At 38.4% G+C, this 22105-nt stretch overlaps 1 protein-coding gene across 1 annotated transcript in view; it reads right to left on the bottom strand.

Moving 5' to 3' along the window:
* Positions 1-228: 228 nt before the first annotated feature.
* The window catches only part of LOC146001612 (uncharacterized), a 69564-nt gene continuing 47687 nt past the window's right edge, over positions 229-22105 (bottom strand). The window contains exons 3-8 of the mRNA XM_083139147.1: positions 10034-10176; positions 8693-8876; positions 7712-8021; positions 5754-5929; positions 3165-3278; positions 229-1833 (exon numbers count right to left, since the gene is read on the bottom strand). Of these exons, the coding sequence (XP_082995273.1) occupies positions 1589-1833; positions 3165-3278; positions 5754-5929; positions 7712-8021; positions 8693-8876; positions 10034-10176 (1172 nt within the window). The 3' untranslated portion in view covers positions 229-1588. The remainder of the gene's footprint in view (positions 1834-3164; positions 3279-5753; positions 5930-7711; positions 8022-8692; positions 8877-10033; positions 10177-22105) is intronic.

The following is a 22105-nucleotide window of genomic DNA, read 5'->3' as shown; positions in this document are numbered from 1 at the left end:
AACGTCAACAGAAAGGGAAAGAGCGAAGGCAGGGAGAGCGAAAGAAACAGACTGTAGCGTGCGACTGTTAACCTTTCACCGGGAAAGACAAGCGCTGATGCCGGGCCGCTTGCCGCCGTGTCTCGTAGCGAATGTCAGGGAATGCTTTGTAGATATGCACACACAAACCATTCAGAATATTCACCTTTAAATGTAATTTTACATAAATTCTTAAACAAGAAATTATTGAATGGAGTATAATATTTATTATTTTATTGTGAAAACAATTTTGTTACAATACAAACATCATCAAGACATGAATTAAGTACAATCTCACATGAGTTTTTATCTTCATTACTCATTAATCTGGCAATTTTACATTAACTTGGACTTTGGCATTCATCTTTCCATTTAAATACAGTATACAAATATGTTTGTTGTAAGAATTAACTTCATTAAAAATTATTACAGCTTACTTTAAAATAATAATACTTATACAGTATTTTAATGTATTAACATAAGAACTGGAGATGAATATATCACAGCCACACTGCCTGTGAATCAGAACAGAAAGTGTTTATGTTTACAAATGGAACGATATAGAGCATTGCTAAGGTAAGAAATATGTAGATATTGCTGCGTAGTGTGGTTTTTGTTTTGCATGTTATAAACAGTATATACACACATTCATTTCACAATCCAATCCTGTGAATAAATCTAATTAAAAATCTAATATGGTAATATAGAATATTCCCCAATGTATCCAATGAAATTTTTTATCCATTTTTGTGTTGTTTGGAAACCATGTTTTTTGACCAAGTATCAGAGTCATGAGTTCAAATTTTGCCACAACATGATGATTTGATTTTGAAATGAGGAGCATAAAAATGTTTCCACATTTAAATTTAATGGATAGCTACAGTAGTTTGTTTGATTTTTGATTTTTTAAAGAGAAAATTTGTTTCATCTTCCAACGAGAATAAATTATTCTGAAATCTGCTTCACACAATATTTTGTTATTCTGTCACAATTTCATGAAAAACAATACTTCCTTGAAGATGGAAATAAATGTAAAATATTTTTAATACTTCTTTTATCCATTTAATACATTTTTGTATGTATTAAAATGTATGTCAAGATTAACTAATACAAATTAAACTTTAAATTTAGTTAATCTTTATTTCTGAATGTGTAAAATGTGTATTATTGACTTACTGGCCGCTTTAAATAATATACAGATTTTCCATGTCAGCCGTTTCAATACAAAATGGATAAAATTAGTACTTTGGATAGCAACCATCAAAAGAAAATTTCCCTCTAAAGTTTCAAGATGGATCCTTGCCAGCTTGCTGGATAAGGTAAGTGTGAAGGATTAGTTTCTAGATGTAGTTATTTGAATCACTTTCTGTTATTTCCAGTCTTTTAATGTGTGAAATCGTGGTTTCACATGGTAATCACATCCAGCTTTGTTTTTGTCCAATGACACTGTCCTTTGGCTCACAAAGTTCGAGAGTTAAATTAGTTCATGTATTTCCCACATGAAGTCAACAAAGGAGTGGAAATTTATTGTTCAGGTGGTGGTGCACTTGATCCTTTTACGATGCGAGACTTAAGCTTCGGAATGAGATAAAGGCTCTATTGTTATACATGGCTGTTCCTCTGTTCTGTTGTGTCCGGATGCTGTCTCGGATACTGAGATTGAGAACACACTGGAGCAGCTGTCCGTGGATGATGCTGCTGGTGTCGAGTTGGCACTTGCTGTCTCTGCCATAGAAGCTGAATCTCGAATTGCATTTTCAAAATTCTCGTATGCAGAAAGTGTTGAAGTGTCATCTGTTGGTGTGAAAGGACGAGCTGAAAATAAATTGTAAAAATATATACATTTAATGTGTTGCAAAATATAAATGTCAATTTTTTACATGCATAACCAAATCAAAATACTACAAAGAAATAAACGTTTTGGCATAGAAAGATGTTGGTAGAGATTAAAATCTCACAAAGAAGTTGCATGCAAGAAATGTGGTAAAATATTGCACAAAATTCACTTTTCTGTTGTCATTTTTTTTTTATGTTTACTGTTTGTCAAGTTGCTGGCCAGTTGTCTTCATGTGGCGGAATGGTTATCACAGCATGCTATGACACCAGGGGTCCTGGATTCAAATCCCAGCCTGTACATGGGCATTCTTTGTGAGTGTCCCTTAGTAATTTTCCTCATCGTTCTGATTAACCAACAGTCAGAAGTAGCAGAAAAGCTACACTAAATAACAAAAAACTAATCAAATCAAAGTTGTCTTCATGTTGCTGGATCAACACCAAAAATCTGGGCAATTGAACTTGAACTGAACCAAAGACAGCCGCATGACTATTTCGCTATTAGTAGGAATATATTTCTGATAAATAACAACTCAAAATTTCAGTACAAATATGGACTAAATTTCTGACTTGAATTGTTATTTAAAATTGCATTTAGGTGTTAATATTGTGAATGTATTTTGCATACTTTAGACTTCAGACATCCTAAGAGGCATGTTCATAATCTTCATTTTCCAAAATGTATTTGAAAGGCTTAAGATATAAAGTTTATATATTTTTTAAAGAAGTATGCTTTTATGCCATTTCTGCAGTTTAACTCTGTAGTATTCCAGAAATCCTGCATGACTCACAGGATAATCTACACTCAAGAATGTGTTATATTGACAAATTAACTTCAAATTCCATGTATCAAAGTTTACTAAAAACTAATGTTCATAGCGCAAAGAGCCCTTGTAGGACTGGGACATGCCAAGCAGCGTTTCTCTGCGTAATGAGTGGTCAGCGCATCGAGTCCCAGCACTGCAGTTTTTATGGCTTTTCGAAACATGGTTTGGAAGTTTATTTGCATATAATTTTGCATAATTTTGTCACAAAATCTAATGAACAAAATGCTCTTTCCACCTTTCAAAATCCCCAAAAGTAAGCTTAGGAGGTAATCTCAAAAAAGTTATATAATCTCTTATGAAAATTCTGCCCACACTGCTGCATAAATGTGCAATGAAGCATTGTTCAACAGAGTTAAACCTTTATGTTGTTCAGTTGCTTACAATGTGGAACAGGACATGTGTGCTATTTTACCATGATTAGGAAGATTGAGTGTTGTTATTTGTTAGATATTATTGGGTGAAATTACTGTGGTGTGTTTTATTTACCTGGGATTCGTTGGTGCTTTGTGCTAGTAGCAAACCACCACGCAGCGGCAGCACAACCAATGACTCCTGCCATCACAAGAATTATCATGAGAACCAACTGGGCCACTGAATGATCTGAAAAACATATTTAAGAGATGTTAGGCAGAAATAAATTTTACACACATGTTTTTCCACGTTCCAAGGTGCTATATGTGCATGTCTAATCTGAAAGAGTATGATAAATGGCCGTGATGAGAACCTTGTAAGTTTTAGCTACCCGTGCATTGCATTGTGACTGTGTGTTCTTTAAGCTGTTTCTTTTAAGGTAATCCTGCTATCTTGTCATTCTGATGCATTCAACTGAAAGGCTGTTACTGTTTTGGTATTATTATTATTCCTCGCTCTTGTCGATACCAGTGATAATTTTCCATTTTCTTCATAAATAGTATATCTCCCTTGTGCTTATTCATCCTTTAAATTTGTAAACAAAAAGTTGTGTTCAATTAGTTTTCCATAATGCGACAATTTCATTGGCAGATTCATGTGCCCTGCTCGAGCCTCCCAGATGGCACAGCGGTAGCGTCGTTGCCTTGTAATCAAGGGGTCCCACGTTTGATACCCGGTGGAGGCACAAAGTGGTTCGGATCCCATTTTATACTATATGCCCAGTCCCGATTAGCCTTACTGTGCATAAAGTGGACTTAAAACACCAATTCAATCAATCAATGTGCCCTCCTCAAAAGGGATGAGTAAGTAGAATGAGAAGTGATGACATTGTTACATCTCAACAAACAGAAAATGTTCCAGTAAATTAATATAGAATTCTTCAAAGGCTTCTTTCAGTAATGTCCTTTTCCAGACAGCCAAAGAATGAAACAAAGTGTAGAATGAATTGTCTAATTGGGACTGGATCTGTGGATCCAGAATTGTATAACTACTGAAAATTTTAACAGGGAGACCATAACATTAATAACATTAATCAGAGAGTTAATCAAAGTTTAATGTAGTGAAAACAAATGTATGCAAATTTACATTAACCTCTCCTGTGTGTGTAGCCTCTCCTGACGAACATTTCAAGCATGTGCTTTTCAAACTTGGCACAAAGTACAAAACAATTGTATTTCTAGAACTAATTGTCGCAGAGAGAAGTAATCGGTTTTGTTATTTTTCGGAATGACAGGGCTTTTAGCAGAAGTGAAATTTTCATGTTGTACCTCTCAATAATGAGAGTTAAAGGAAGGCGAAGAATAATAAAATTGAATTTTACAAAGAAAGAAATTGGTATTTGACATGCCCCTGTGGCCACCAAAATGAATGAAAGAATGTATGTAGCAGTGGTACATTCATGCAAAGTTGCATTGAAACTAGGCAGATACTTTGGGGGGGGGGGGGGGGATAACAATGTACGAGTACCAGTGTTGCCAGCTAATGGAAATGCAAACTGTGCCAAACATTTTTCACAAAACTTGGTACTGTGCTCCCTTCTCTTTCCTCCCCCCAAAAAGTGGGCCTAAAGCAAACCTTGCCAAACATTTTTCATAAAAACGTGTAATATGTAACATTCTGATCCCTCCTCTCTCCCCCAAAAAGTATGAATTTGCCTATATGTAATTTCTTCTATAATGCGGCCTCCCCGATGGCACAGTGGTAGCGTCGTCGCCTTGTAAGCAAGGGGTCCCAGGTTCGATTCCCAGTGGAGGCACATAGTGGTTCGGATCCCACTTTAAACTGTAGGTCCAGTCCCGATTAACCTTACTGTGCATAAAGTGGACTTAAAACAACAAATCAATCCAAATCTTCTATAATGCAAGTAGATAATACCTCTGCACTGCATTAACGACATATTATACCGAATTAGCCCAAATATAAGCCGCACCCTAAAATTTGAAGGAGCGAAAAGAAAAGATACCCGAATATAATCCGAGGGAAGAAAATATGATTGGTCCCTTCTCGTTGAAAGTGCATTTTTCACTTTCGGCTCAGCAGCAACCCAACGTCGCACATTAGATTCGTCAAGTCTATATTTATTTCCGGCCTCTCTGTTGCTTGTGGCTTTATTGTAATGAACAACTGCAAGTTTGAAACTTGCATCGTAACTACGTCTTATACCCAGGCTTGATGATGCTTTCTTTTCCACACGATCGTTCATATTGGCGACAAACCTGTAGATCCACTTCAGTAGAAATGAATACCTGTATAAGCTTAGAGAAGAACGAACACAATCTTAATAAAATCAAAAGGGATGTTATCAAGAATGCAGACAGTTTTTACAATGCTCAATTGGAAACAACAATGCTATTGTTGGATAATATTATGGTATCTACAATGTGGCCAGTTTCTACAATGCTATTGTTCCGTTATCGTTATTCCAAATGAGAAATCAGCACATTTTTAACAGTAAATGATTTGACGAAATGTCATTTTTTTTAAGGTTGCGAATATAAGATGCATCTTAATTTTTCACAATTGGAATTTGGATAAAATGTGCAGCTTATATTCGGGCCAATACGATTTAAGCAAGGTAGAATTTTTCTCTGAAGTTTAGGCAGAAATTTTGTTTTAGTTAAAATGGCTGTACTGTTTGAAAAATAGTATAATCCCAACACTTACCTTGGAAGTGTTCTGTCATTCGAGAATCAATAAGTTGTGGCTGATTCTGAAGAAGCCTTGACACCTGAACATCATTGGCGGAGTTGTCATTTTCAGCATCGTAAGATATAACTTCAGGTCGCAATCTATCCACATGATTATCAGGCAGATCTTTTGGATCAGATGGCAAATTAATCCTGAAAGAATGATATATAAATTTGTATGCTTTGTTTAAAAATTAAATATAATGCTTTTGCTAATGCATAGGTTTGTGTTATATTAATTTGTGTTGTTTGTGTGATTGCACTAATTCGTAATTTTAAGCACTAATTCTGTGTCAAGCAGTGAAGACATGGATGCTTCTTTGTGTTTGTTACCTCCTGTTTAATCATTTTATCATTTATTCTCATTATCCTTTTTTATATAAAAGCAATTTCTAATCCAACTATAAACATTGTAACATGTTACTTCATTAGGACTTGGAATTGTTCCATGGTTTTGTAGTCTCTCTTGGAAAACATTATTGCATCTACCTATCTTTTTTTATTATTATTACATATATGAAGAGCTACATGGCGGAGTGGTTAGCACCGCATGCTATGACATCAGGGGTTTGGGGTTCAAATCCCAGCGTAGGCATGGGTGTTCTTTGGGAGTGTCTCTTCATAGATTTCATTACTCATCCTCATCTTCGCGACTAGCCAAAAGTGGCAGAAAAGCAAAGTAAAATAAACCAAACCAATCTATCAACCAGAAAGTTAACGTTGACCAGCAGAGAAGTGTACGAGCCATAGGGTTGCATAAGTTGGGCTGCTGTACATTTGAAACATACAATTCGCTCTTTAGTACAATACATTTCATTGTATTAATGCACCCACTCATATAAGTACAATCAAAATGAATGAGAAATATACACGGATGTTTCCAGTAATTAATGCATCATATGTGTACTAATGCATACTTCCAGTATTACGGGCCTCCCCGATGGCACAGTGGTAGCGTCGTTGCCTTGTAATCAAGGGGTCCTGGGTTTGATACCCAGTGGAGGCACATAGGTTAGGTCCCACTTTAAATTGTAGGTCCAGTCCCGATTAGCCTTACTGTGCACAAAGTGGATTTAAAACACCAAATCAAACCAAACCAATCACTTCCAGTATTACGTCTTCTTAACAAAGTTTACAAATATTTTTTAACTGGTCCAAAACTAGAGGAAAATTAATATACCAAATGCACTCACTTTATCTACAAAATCATAATTAATGTCCAATTGATTTCAGTGACAGATGCCACGATTCTCATTGGAACCTGTTATTTTACTGATTAGCAGACTTCTAGTTTCCACTGTTTCACTCATAGCCACACTGCAAAGACAAAAGGTCCCATGTCATAGTTTTGGTTTTAATTGTTGTAGCAACGGTAGGAGATGATGCTGCGACAATATTTTAAAATGTATGTGGCAGAACACTTAGTAACTATCAGCGAAGCAGTTTTAATTGGAAGCCTGCCAAGCAGTAAAGCAATAGCTTCCTATGAGGATGGTTGTAGTATCGACGAAAACTAATCATCCACATCTTCGTAGATGAAGTGAGTATTTGCTTCAAGTATATTAATTATTTTGTTTCCCAGTCCATGGAAAATGAACTGTAGGAAAAGTTCAGATTTTTTAAAAATTGAAAATTGAACTTCTACAGAAATATAAATTCCTTTTAATGCTTTGTTTATTATAAATTACTTGTAACTCTAGCAAACTATTCTACAGTGTGTAATCCTAGAGTTTTTTCAAATTTAGCCAAAAAGGAATAAATCATAATGAAGAGAGCTGACTTATTTCCATTCTATTACTAAATTCCTTTGGATACTAATTATGCATCATATGACCTGGAAGAATGTTTCTTATTTAAAAGGTTAAAAGGTTATTGAGAAGGTTCAAGATCAGCACACATAGGTAGTTACAGTAGTACATAGAAAAGTAATCATACCCTGCTCGAACAGTGAGAGTTTCTGGTTGATAAGAACATAGAACAAGGAATCTCCGGGTGCTGTGTGTCAGAATTGGAAGATTCTCCTGGACTAATACAAAAGTTGCAACCGTTGTTTCATTCACATGACTTCCGCAGATGTGATGGTTTATACGAAGCGTGTAAATGGAGCGTGGGCTGTTTGGGTCACCGTCAACAGCACATCGTTCCTCTGAACCATATTCAACGGCAATCCTTCCTCCGAAATGGGGTCCAGTTTCTACTTCGATCTCACTAGCATGGGGCAAACATTGGCTGGCTCTTGCCGAAACTGTAAGCAGAAGCAAAATTTTAAGAAAAAGTAGTAATTAATAAATTTACTATCCTTGAAAACTATTAATAGTGTGCCTCAAATGTGCACTTTTTATTGTATATAAGGGGTTCACAGATTATGTGGGATTTTTTTTTTGTTCGTAAATATATAGAACTTTTGTTATGAATTAATCTCACAAGTGGAAATTTCCACCAAATTGATTCTAGTAATCATAATTTTTTATGGGTACTATGAATGAGACTTTATTTGATAGATTTATTGATAATAGCCAAGCCCAGAATATAGGTTGGGGGGGGGGGGATATTCACTCCTGCACCTCCACTGGGAAGATACAAATGAATTTGTAAAGGCTTGAAAATGGAAAATACATTATTGCATACTCAATTGAAGGGACAGGGGAAAGACCAGGCAAGTCAAATTCCAGAAAGTTAAATAAATGCTAATGAAAGTGTAAATGGAAAGTTATAAAAACATATGCTTTGATGAGTGGAAGTGTCAAGTGTATGAATCAAAAGAAAGCATGTTGTAAAGTTCAGTACAGCATCCACATGACAGGAAATGACGCCACTATCTCACTTACGACAGAAAATTGATTTACCTGGATTTTTCCCCTGACCCTTCAAATGTGGTCAGATTTATACACACAAGAGAAAAACTGCCATACTTACAGCCTCGTGTTTGTAGTATAATTTTGTTCCCAAGTCCTGCATGTATCAAAATTTTATTAGCTGAAATTGGCTGCACTTGAATTGTATAATTTGTGGACATTCGTAGTCCACTGATAATGACGGAAAACAGCCGGTCTTTGGATGTAGGTGAAACCAATTCATTCCCTGCTGAATCATCTATTGACTGTAAGAAACACAAGCAGTGCAAATTGAAACTCATAAAATTTAACGAGTAGTGATAGAGCAAGCAATTAGTAATAGTAAAAATGCATGGAGTGAACAAGGAACTTGCAAATCAGGATACAACTTGCACTGAACATGTCAAACGTAGTTAATCATTGATGTCAATCTAAGGATTGTTCAAGTCTGAGAATGCATTGTAACTGCTTGTGAAACCACCATATTTCTGGCATGTTGTATGTATTATTTTTTTACTTAATAATAACGGTTGATCAGTTTGGAATGTCATAAAAGTAAAGTGTTATACACACCAGGTTAATGTACATATATCTGAACAGTTTGCCGTACTCTAAGCAGTAAGGTCATAACTTTAGAGTGAGCGGAGGTTTGCAGACTTCAACTACGTGGCGGCGCTAGCGTGCGTGCATGAGAGACAAGATGCTGGTCACGCCACACTAGTGTGCTCAGTGCGTTGTATGGTATGCAAAATTGGGATACTGGACAATCTTCAACAGGATGGTGCTCTGCCACATTGGGCTTTCATAGTGCGGGATCATCTTAATGGGATATTCCACAATCGCTCATTTGGCCGTGGTGGACCGATCCCATAGTTTGCAAATAGCCCGGACTTAACGCCTCCAGATTTTTTTGTGTGGGGTTACGTCAAGTCATTGTATGCACAAAAACCACAGACTGAAGCCGACTTGCAATTGCAGATTAGAGCAGCTTTTCAACAGATCACTCCAGAAATGCTGCATGCCACATGACGCAACATGTCTGCACGGTATGAACTGTGCTGTGTCCGCAATGGTGGACCTGTTGAGTGCTAATGTGCTGGGATACAAAACTGTGAGACTCCTACACATGTATGTACCATTAACAGGTAATAAATTTGAATGGTTTCTGGTATATAACACTTTACTTTTATGACATCCCAATCGGATCACCCGGTAGTAATAACAGCAACAAGAATAACAATGTATTATTCAGCTTCTTTATTGAAATCAGATATTAAGTACTCTCAGGACAGAGCTGTAGTAAGAGATTTGAGTACCCAGTCTGAGAATACAATTTGGCACTCCACTCCTCACTTGGTGCATACTGACACTTGTTCAGACTGAATTAATGGGCTTAATGGGAATTCTATTTGAAGACACCAACCTTTATCCTACACCGGTGAGGACCCCATGCCTGAAGTTCGCAGTAGTTGACTTCAAATCCATAAAGGTCAGGATCATACTTTTCATACTCCCATCTGAGTGTGATAAATCTGAAGTCTGGTACTCCTGTGAGATTTCGTACTTCTGTGGAGAGTAATAAATCAGGCTCAGAAACATATAATAATAAAAAATAGCCACTGTAAATAATCTGCATTGAAACAATATAGGATTTTATACACTCAGTTTCATAAAATATATCGAGGAAAAGTGTAATCCTGAAAAAATGGTTTAAGGGAGTGAGGGAGGAATGTTGGGACATCTCAACTTTTCTGGCAAACGTCTTTCCTTGTGAAAAGTAAGAATTGAAGCTTTCATAGCTATGTAATGCAAATAGCTGTTTGCAGGTGATCAGATATATCTAGGTTAGCTAATCAGTTAAAATATCTGTTCCATTTGAACTTAATTACTTCGTTGAGTGTTAAGGGGTGACCTTCCACATAGTCAGTGATTTATCCACACACCCCCAACACCCTCCCAAATTTTGACGAACCCCCCCACAAGCAGAAAAGTGGAACACATCCCTATGGGGGGGGTGTAACTATGGATTACAATTACAATACTTCAACATTAACAGAAATGAACCCTTTGTAGCTCTACAAGAAGCAGTAATGTGCGGTGATGTCGACACTTGGGATAGCAATTAGTGGCATGCCCAAGGGAGGTTGGTGTGGGTCATAATCCCCCTCCCCCCTTTAGGGCCCAGAATTCCTAAAAATAGAACGTCAAAGAAAGGAAAGGATTGCAAAATGAGGAAGGACTACTGAAAAGAAGCACGTGTTAATCCCACCCACTTTCGAAAATCCAAAACATGTTGATTTGACTATTAAGCCAGAGATCCCGGGTTCGAACCCCAACCTGGGCATGGGTGTTATTTGTGTTTGTCGCTTCATCAATTTTATTGTACCATCTTGACGATTAGTCAAAAGTGTAGGAAAAGCGAAGTAAAACAAACCAAATCAAACAATCAATCAACGATTTGATGTATGCTACTTAGCGTCGCTGTCACATTTGGTTAATCGCGAAGATGGTACAATACAATTAATGAAGAGACAAACACAAAAAACACCCATGCCGAGGTCGGGGTTCGAACCCGGAACTCCTGGTGTCATAGCGTGCAGTGATAACCACTACCCCGCGGTTAGTTGATTTGGTGTTTAAATCCACTTTATGTGAATAAAAGCTAATCGGGACTGGACCCACAGTTTAAAGTGGGATCCAAACCACTATGTGCGTCCACCGGGTACCGATCCGGGGCCACTTGCACTCCCCCACGGAGGTCGGCCGACAACAAAGATGAGTGGAAAGTCTAACTATTCGGATACGTGGGTATCGATAAAGCAAACTGCGTATTTGCTCAGTGGTACGTAAATTTCAATTGGATTTTTGAAACACCATATTTGCATATGATTAACGTTTTTCCAAAAAAAAAAAAAAATTGCATTGCTTGATTTCCCTAATTTCTCCATCTCACGATCCCGTTACTGAAGGATCCGGGCTCGAGCCCTGGCCTGTGCATGAATGTTCCTTTACTTTTCATCCGTTTAATTTAATCAACGTTCATCACCATGGCAGACGTTAGGTAAAGTGATGGAAAAGCAACGCTAAAGAAAGGAAAAATAAAATACAAATAATTTATTCCCAGTGCATCTGCAGGGCACTGTGAAATCAGGAGTCCAGAGTTCTCTGTTTATGATTGTCCCTCGTGACTTCCATAAGCTCATTAGCTACTTATCGCGATTAAATCTATACAGCTAGAAAAAGTGATGGAAGGTGGCAAAAATTAAATATATTAGAGGGGATGAACAGGTAACAAAACACACTTTTTTGTAGTTTCTTCAACAATAACTATTCATTTGGCTTTTTTACTTCTGGGATACATTTTACATTCCAAATTATTTCATTATTCACTGCAGAGTACAACCCATAGGAACAAGAATGCGTGCTCGTCACGGGTTCGAATCCCGGCCTGAATTGTTCTTTGTGAGGTCCCTTCATCAGTTTCATTATATCATCACTCGTCCTCATTTTCGCGATAACCAAATGTGGCAGAAAGGTGAAGGAAAATAAACCAAACCAACAACAACAATTAGATCGCGCGTTTTCTTGCCCAAATTAATACATCCGTATTTATGACTGTTTAGCTTACCCATTTTTTTATTGGAGGCCAAATTATTAGAATATTTAAATAAAACATTACTAAAACGAGAGCGAGAGAGAGCGTGAGCAAATATTGGTTATTTAATCATTATATATTCCATATTTGAAAAAAATAAAAAAGAAACCATAACATTTTTGTCTGCACATAATACAAGTACGTTCCCATTCATATACAAACAAAACTACATCCCATATTATACATACATATTGTACAACGTTTAAAAGGTTGTGTAAATACAGAGAACATAAGTACTGCAGAAAATTTTTTCCTGAGTTCTTTAGAGGATTTACAAAGGAATCGAAGGGAAACCAATCCCCTATCTGTCCTATGGGAGATAGACTGGAGGACCTGAAACCACGGGCTTTCAACCATGGGAGCGGGGGGCGTGGGGGCAAGGGAGGTACAGGCAGAAATCTTCCCTTTCCCTTGGGCGGCTGTCTATACCTGGATCTGGTAAGGCGGAAGAAGAGCCAGCTAGGGTATCCAGCCTTGCGCCAGCTGATCACATCGAGGGACGAGAAGCGCGTGGAAAGAAATGTTGCATATGAACTGAGGCTTCAAGATAATAAATATTGTGATTTGAAAATAATTAGAGACGTGAGATTAATTGATCTATCTCTGCTAGACTAGCTACTCCTCAGTGCACGTCACTGACAAGAAGCGTAGTCCAGTGGATCTTTTGCTCAACTAAAACCGAATTAAGTGTCAAGGAAGGAGGGTGGAATGTGCAGCATGGTCATTTCCTGGAAACAGAAGCTCCCTTGACAAGGCTTCGGTCAGCTCTAGGGAAGGGACATCTGGAAAATGTCAAACTGATCTCTTGCCCTCCTTCCTGAGAACACATGATACGGCACACAATGTTGACAGTTTAAGGTTTGAATACCTAAATAAATATTTCTTAAATATGTTACAAATTTGTCACTGAAATTTACATTTTGTTGCATTTCCCTTTCGATTCTTTCATGTGAAAAATGTATGATAAAAGTATGGGAAGAAATTCGAAGAATAAGGTTTGGCTCCTTGTGTCAATTGTGCTGCTATGGTTAGCAACACTATTTTGTGTAACTTGGGCGAGATGGTTGATTTTTGGGAATGGTAGAGAAGAGAACAGTCAAATGCCTTAGGTCAGTGTAGCATCTCAGTTCGTGTGTTGTCGTTCAGCTTAGTGTAACAATGTCTGAAACTTGACTGCAAAAATTTTACTGACCGAGTAATTGATATAAAATGGCAAGTATTTCATGAAGAAGCTAAGTTCACGTCCTGTAGTTCATGTATGTGACCATTTTCGTGGCTCTTAAGAGTTCTTACCTTTGTAAAATAAATTATATATTAGAAAGAGAGTTGTAAAGGGGAGGGGGGTCCATGCGGGATGGTTGCCTGGGTGCTAAGGACAAATGGGTTGCCGAACAAGCAAAACAGATAAAAATAGAAAAGTATTAACGTCGTAGTGTCCTGTGAAGTTACTGGCACCCTATTAAATTAAAGTTATTGTCAGTTTGCATAGATATGGATTTAGTAAAAATTGTCTTCCTCTTTTTATCTAGTCGGTTCCCTAACATAATGACATATTTAATTTTATCTAACTTTTCAGAGGAAGCAAAGGAAGTATAAAGAATTAAATATAAAAAGAAATTTAATTTACTGTACATTAAGTCCCAAATGTATATCTGACCATAGGCGCACCAGTGGAGCACAATGGTGCTTGACACTGCCTGCCGGAAAATGTGGAGGGAAGACTTTTGTTTGGTTCATTGTGGGCTCTTTGTGTTGCAAAGTGAAATAAATGCTATTCAATTTTTAAATAATTGAAAATATAGCATTACCTCAATTTAGAAGTGAAAATTCCTTGCCTTCGCTTTGCAGCTAACATGCCATGTGTTTATTTGCGCATGTTATTTAGTTTTCTTTTAAGGCAAAGAGGCACGTGACACCAGTCTCTCGTTCAGTATTTGAGAGATAAACTCTCAAAGGCGCCAAGCATATTTTCCAAAGATGTGTAAGACTTCAATATGAAATTCCTTGACCAATTTCGTTCAAAAGCAATACAAGCAGGCGCGTATATTCTAGGCTACCTAGGCTATCGCCGAAGCCCATATTAAAATACAGGAAATAATCGACTAGCAAATTTAACCGATGCTTCAATCTCACGTAACGACCACGGGGCAAAGCGCTAGTGTAAGGTCGTCTTTATTTATCACCAGGCTTCTTCGTCTGAGGATAAAGTCTTTGAACCAGCAGGCGGTCCTTTCAACCCATGACGTATTTGTGCTGGCAGGGACGACCTTGGTGGTCCCTGGTGCTGGCTTCCAAACCCAAGCGCTGGAGAGTGAAGACTTCGCTGCATCCTGGCGATGTGGTAGTGTTGCCAACAATGGAAATACGAAATTCGCTAGATCGCTGGAAAAAAAAAATATAGACGGGGGTGCCAATGCAAATTATTCAAGCTAGGGGGATGCCTCATGAAAATTACATCACCTCCCCCCCCTCTCCATCCCTTCGAGCATTGCCCGTCTCTCTTCCAGTTCCATGAATTTCGTCACATACAAGCATTATAAATCTGCCAAATTTAGTGATTTTCCCCTGAAGGTGGCACTCTGCTTCTCCATGAAATTCGACTGTGGTCGCAGCCGCTCGCAGCTATATGGGACATTCTGATGACGTCAGCCATGTTGCCATCCTGTTTACTTCTGTTTCAAGCAAACCCCCTCCCACCTCCCCCCGCTGTCAAAATGTCAAAACCTTCGCCCTCGCGGTGGGGTTTTTGGCCCGAGTCATCCCAATGAAATACGTTTGGCAACATAAACAATCCATGTTGTCATAGCAACCATTCACGCACGTGTTTTCAACCACGCGGGTCGGTGGTGGTTTCCGCAAAAGGAAGGGATATATGGTCAAACTTGTTGTGTCCGAGATCCGAGTTCTTTGTGTCGCCCGCGTATCGTGTTCATGGATGGGAATCCTTTTGTTGTGCTGTGTTTTTGTTCCGTGAGCGTGTGAAAATGGATTTAATCACCGAACTTGTCTCCAAGACGCCATTCTCATGGCTTCCTTACGAGGATAGGATGCAAATAATAGAGACAGGTAGGCCTCTTCCACCTCTTCCGGACCTTACAGTCGTGCAGAAAGACAAAAATAAGATATATATTAGGCGTTTTCACGAGACCAGCTACCAAAAATATCTTTGGTTGACTGGGTCGAGTGCACTTAATAAGTCGTATTGCTTGGCATGTTTGCTTTTTTCTACCGACAAAAGTCCTTAGAATACAACAGGATTTAGTAATTTAAACTATTTGGTAACTGCTTGCGATAAACACCAAAAATCACTTAGTCATATACGTGCGTTCAGTAACTTACAGACATTCGGTTCTCAAAGAATTGATCATTCATTGAATTTGCAAGAGAAGATTGCTGACAGTTTGCATAATGAAAAAGTGAAGGAAAACAGAATTATTATAAGAAAATTAATTGATGCAATAGCATTTCTGGCGAAGTAAAAATGTGCATTTAGGGGCCACAATGATCAACACAGGGACAAGCGCGGCTTAGCAATTTAGCTATAATGTCTATTGAGAAAGGGGTTCTAATCAACATCAGAAATTCATGTGAGGACACATTCTTCGATAAAGTGACAAAAAAATTCACGGAAAAGGAGAGAAGAATGGAGTTTACCTTCAAGTAAGGTAAGAAGTTAATTATTATTTCATACTCGCATGAAGGTCCTACATATTGCATGTTATAGACCGCTCCTCTTTATAAATAAGCATGAAATAGTTTATGTCCATTGCCTACTATTGTTGTTTTTAATGGCAAGATATCGATGTAAACAAAAAAATCCAAAATGAATGAGGAAGAGCCCCCCCCCCTCTTTTTTGCCGGACACATTTTCATTTAAAATTCAAACACTACTATATTTGGAGATAGCCCTGATCTTGGTCTCAGCATACGCCACTGAATACAAGGTATATATCAAACTTGCATCCCAACTCCCACTATATTTTAAAGTCTTCATGGCCATATTCTAAATATATAGTTTCATTACTTTATTTCAGTTTGTGAATCGTTGTTTAAACAGAGATTTGACAACTCCAGCAGAATTTGGAACTCACTTCTAACGTAGAATCTAAAAATTTACTTCTAACGTAGAATCTAAAAATTTTCTTGCTCGCTTCGCTTGCAATGTGGCCATTTAGTTATGAGTCATATTATATCTGTACTTATTACTACTACTTCAGACAGGCAAGCACACACGCACCCATGCAATGCATTCTCACTGATATTTCATCGATGAATTGGGCACCCCCAAAGATTAACTCCGAGTTACACCTACGACAAGAACCATACAAAAATACAGTTAAAAAGAATATTGCGCAAGTCTTTCTCATTAACTTCAACTTTAAAATCTTTCAACAGCTTAAGAATTGCATGATATGATTCCTGGTAATAATGTGTTTAAAAATTGTGTTTTTCAATGTCAGATCTTGTGTTTTGTCTAACGATTCATTAAATCCGGAAAGCAAACTCGAATCGTTAGACTGAAATGTTAACATTATCGCGAAATTCTACTTTCCATCTTTTCCTGCATTTCACATATTTTATCTTCTTAAATGTCACGTGAAGGGAAAGGGGGGCAGTTAATCTCTGGAAACATCTATGAACAAATTGAATTAGGGCGAATATTTAAAAAACGGTCCAAAATATGCACTTAACATCCCCAAACTTACACCCCCCAAAAGTTTCCACCCCCAGGGAAAAATCCTGGATAAACCCCTGCACGTAGTACATCCAATCGTCAACCTCACTTCCACATAGTACACCCAGGACTGCTTTTTGCAGACTAACTAGACTCTTGCGACTGACCCTATGGCCAGTATAATTCTGTGTGCTGTCCTGTTTTTTGTCCTTATGTGTGCTGAGTGACCCATTACAGCCTCAGCTTTTGACCCAAGTCAGAATTATTTTAATATTTCAGTTACACGTCAAAACAATTGTGTCATTTGTTATGGTAAGGGGCTGGACTCCATATAACGTGACGGGTGCAAAATAGCTTAAGTGCTGACGCACACAAAATTTTATTTTCAAAATTATTTACGCCGTACCCTAAAACTGCATTCCAAAATATATTATTGATTTTTTTTATTATTTATTCTCTTTTAAAATGACATCACCCAAAGTTCACAACCAGATATTGTTACCCCCTCCCCCAAAATTCAGCGGGGACATATCCTTTACATCAGTGCTTGAGGTGGAAGTTATTACCTGGGGGGGGGGGGGGGATGTTTGCTTGAGTGTTGAGGTTAGCTGGGGGATGCTCCTATGTTTTGACAGGGGGACAACTGGGAGATGCTATCCCCCTCCACTTCGAGCACTGCTTTACAGTTACTTTTAAAGACATCCTCTTCCAAATTAAGGGGTGTGTGCAGTGCTGAATCCTCGGTGGGAAAGTATGCTAAGTGATGGACTCATGAATTCACTATGGAAGGTTCAAGGTTCGAGTCCTGGCTTTGGCATGAGTGAGTGTCCCTACATAAATTTCATCTAGTCATCGTTGCCATTATAGCCAAGAGTGGCAGAAAAGCTATGTACAAATGAGAAATACGAATATGAAAGGTACCAAGGGTAAAAATTCGTAATAAGTCTATGATTTTATTGGTGGGAAAAAGAAACGTTATTGTTTTCTTTTTTCACACACATTCTACTGGTTATTTTAAGGCATTTATAGTGTTTATGCTTAAGAAAGGTTATTTATGTCCCATTTTCATAACTTTGGGAAGGGGGCATTTGCCTTTTTACACCGTATTAATGGTTATACAAATCATTGTTTTATTTATCGCGATAACTTGCAAGAAGTGTTTGTTAGAAGGGAAAGAAGGATAAGACATGAGAGGACATGATTTTCGAGGAATTTGAATGGAAAGAAAGTTGCGTGACACCAACGGAAACCCCGCAGCGAGAGAACAGTTTAGTTTGCGGAAGTGAACAAAACAAAAGAGAAGCGTTTCCTCGGAGGAAACAGTACTTTAAAGTAGAATTTCTTGTTTCTGGATGCTTAAGCCTTCCTGAGCTTTTTGTCTCCCTCCCTAATGCTCGAGGAGCGCAGGAATTTCGACGTAAAAGTTCGTCCCTCGCCGAAGATTGTGTGATTGAGGTAAACGACCAGCTTGTCCGTGGCCGGTGGTGGAACGGACCACTTGGCTCCGATTGGCGATGATGCTTATCCGACAGGAAGAATTCTAAAATTGCATCCCTCGTTTTATCACGACTGAGTTAGAAATTGCCGTGGGAATCAATAACCGACTGAACAAGATACGGACGTGGTCCCAACCCCGTAGCTAGAATTCAGAAACACGTGAGACTTATTTATTAAGCAAGAAATTCAAATTAACTGTTTCTCTATGTGCTTTATTTTCAAAGGTAGTGTTTGTTCTCAGAGAGCCGGGGTGGGTAATATGTAGAGGCATATATTTTTGTTGCATAAAATATCAAGATTTCTGAACCAAAACTAGGCACATTTCGGGATCGAAAGCAGTGTGTAAAATGGCATATCGGCGTTAAAATGTCAAATATAATCCTAAATCTGATTTAAGAAAACCATACGTATTACACAAACATTTCCTGCCAACCTCCGTGGGTATCGCAACGCTCTACGACACCAGGGTCCCAGGTTCGAATTCCGGCCTGGGCACGGTTGGTTGTTTTCTGTGATTGTATCATCATCAATTTCATCATATCATCATTCATCCTCGTCTTCGCGATTAGCCAAAAGTGACAGGAAAGCAAAGTAAAATAAATCAAACTAACATATCCTTTCTGATAGCACATTTATGTAGTTATCAGAGTATTATGTTAAAATGTAGGTATAAATAAAAATCAGTTTTTAAAGCTCAAAATTTTGCAGCAGGATTAATAAATTTTCCGTGATTCTGCATTACTCGTAGGACAATCGAGAGACTAGAAAATGTGTCGGTGAATAAAAACAAAATTCCTTGTTCAAGAGTTTATGCCGCATTTTGCACATCATGTCACAATATATTGTGACAAAACATGAAAAAATTGGAAATGAACCTCACCTTTCAAAAACATAAAAAAATTAACATTACAGGCATGATATCCCACATTTCGTGTTTCCGTCAAAAACGAAATATGTATGTCCCTATAGTGATCTTAGGTGGGGATTTATGCGACAATACCTCTGCATAAGTAGTCTTTGGGGTTCAGTAATAAATGGGTACCTGGGGAGGTAATGGCGGCCGGAGCGTGTTGCTGGTCACATCACCTCAACAATGCCCTAGATCTAGAATGTGTGGGCCCCTATCACCGCACGTGCCTTCACGGCATGGTGCAATGAGAAGAGAAGCTTTACGGCTTGCGGCTGCTTTTGTGTTAGAGTGGTATGCCTATTTATTACCAGGCAAATGTCCATCACCATGTTGATTCTCTTGTTTCGCTCGATCAGGGCTTCAAGTATTGAAACAAGACGCCCAACCTCTGCACCAACATACGTACAGTGGCATCCATGAGTATTACCGTGCAAATTGTCCATCACCAAGTTGGTGCACTTTATTTGATCCAATAAGAACTTGAAGAATTAAAAGAAAACTCAAAACAAGCTGCAGACAACTTCTGCACCAGCATACATATAATTCCATGGCTTAAAAACTCATAGCACGCAAGAGAAAAATTAATGAAAATAGTCATGGACAATTTCCGCGGTAATATTCATGGATCCCACTGTACACGTAATATTTCGATGATAAGTAAGCATGTGTCAAACTTATACAACATCAAGGTGTATCCGCTACACCAACATCGCCTGGTTATAAATTTTTGCATGTCAATTCCTTCCTGCACTGGCTATTGACGTGGAATCGAATGGGTAGCATCCAGTTCAGTACTTTTCCTAAGGCCCTGGCTGATATTAACAAAAGCCGGTTGCATATCAAATTGGAAAGGAAGGGGGGAGGGTGGGGAGAAAGATAGGATTTCCGTGATGCAGCGAGCGTGAAGTCAAAACATGAGAGTTCCTTGTTTTCGAACTGAAAAAATCAACTCGAAATTTCCCACGAAATGGCAGTGACTTTTCAACTTCCAAAATTGCTTTATTGTCGGATAATACCAATACTTCTCTTGCAAACTACTTGGAGAGTTATTCTGTTCCCACTGGCGTGTCCGGTCCCGTTTTGGGGGTTGAGGTTGTCTCGATTTTGCTAAAAGAACATCCAGTACAGGAAAAGATAGACTGTTTCCAATACTGGAGTTTAGTGGACGCAGCTTTGATTAGTTTTCGCTATGTTTGTGCTGTCAGTGTGCATTAAGAGGAGATCTATGACAATTTTAAGCCGGCCTCCTTGGTGGAGTGGTTAATGTAACGCTCTATGAAGTCAGAAGTTCCAGGTTCGAATCCTGGTCCAGGCATTGATGTATCATTGTGTTTGTCTCCCATCATCCATTTTATCATTCATCATCATCGTCGAGATTAACCCAAGAGATAGAAAAGCGATGTATAATAACCGAAATAGATAGAAAAAATATCGATTTTAATTTTTGCAATATTCTGAATATTTTAAAGCTATGTTATACGGCGGAGGTAATGAGGACACTGAAAAGTTTTCACAGAAATCTAAGTCGAGATATTTAATATGAGTTTCTATCTCTTGAGATTAATCGTGACGATGAGGATGAAACTGATCAAAGGACAGACTCGAGGAATAGCATAGAACCGTCGGTGAGAACACAGTGAGTTAAGCTCTCGACGTACTCTACCACCAAGGCGGCAGGTTTGAGTCGTGATTGAGTGTTAAGGAATATGATTGATTGATGTGGTATATTTTACTTCGCTTTTCTGCCACTTTTGGCTAATCGCGACGATGAGGATGAGTGATGATACGATTAGACTGATGAAGTGACACTCACAAACATGGGTGTCGCCAGAAATTTTCCTGGGGGGGGGGTTGAATCGAAAATGTCGAGGACACCCCTCCCCCAAAAATATTGTGATACAGATCAGTGGCATATGAAGACATTTGTTGAAGGGATTTATTTTTAAAATTATTGCATTATCGGTATTTCAAATTATGTTATTATTATTATTACTAGTTGTAGTAGTAGTAGAAGCAGTAGCAGTTTTAGTTTAGTTTATTTTATCATCCAATAAGTTTATTATATGAATAATATAGTACTTGTTACAACCAAGATTAAATAATAGTTAAATTACTTGTAGCAGTAGGAGGAGCAGCAGCAAACGCAGTAGTATAAGAAGCTTCAAAACATGTGAAAGTTACAAATTAACAGAGTTTGTGTTGCAAATTCATACCAAATTCGATATCTGAAGACCATTTTTAAACAATGACGCAAAATGAGGTGAAATAAAGTGCTTCGTTTATAAATTGAAGAAAAGTAGATGCCCTCCCCCCCCCCTTGCCGATGCCCATGCTCACAAAGAACACCCACACCCATACCGGAATTCGAATGCGGTACCCCTGGCATCGGAGCGCGCTGTTCTAACCACTCCGCTACGGAGGTCGGCTACTGAAGAGCTCATTTGCTCTTCTAGAATTGCCACTGGTGGTCCTTTACGCAATTTTTCGATAGTCAGAAAACTGGACTGTCTGGGCCACCAAGACAGAGATAAAAATAGGAAGCAGAGCAGGTCTAACTTGGCTGCCAGTTTCACAGATGCTTCAGCTGCTAATTGTTTGTACGCACGAAGCAGCCTGCTCTCAATAGGCGGAGGAACGGCTTATCAAAACACGTTAATTCAACAGCAGAGTCGCGAGTGCGAGGAGAAGGCATCATTTCACGGTTCCCAAGCAGACGCGGCGAGTGTTTTCGCTCGGGGGGAGCCGATGCGGATCCTTC

This window comes from Lepisma saccharinum, chromosome 17 (assembly GCF_977018435.1).
Source record: "Lepisma saccharinum chromosome 17, izLepSacc3.1, whole genome shotgun sequence".
Taxonomy (NCBI): Eukaryota; Metazoa; Arthropoda; class Insecta; order Zygentoma; family Lepismatidae; genus Lepisma; species Lepisma saccharinum.
Note: the sequence above shows the minus strand (reverse complement) of the source record. Positions and strands in the feature narration are given on the sequence as shown.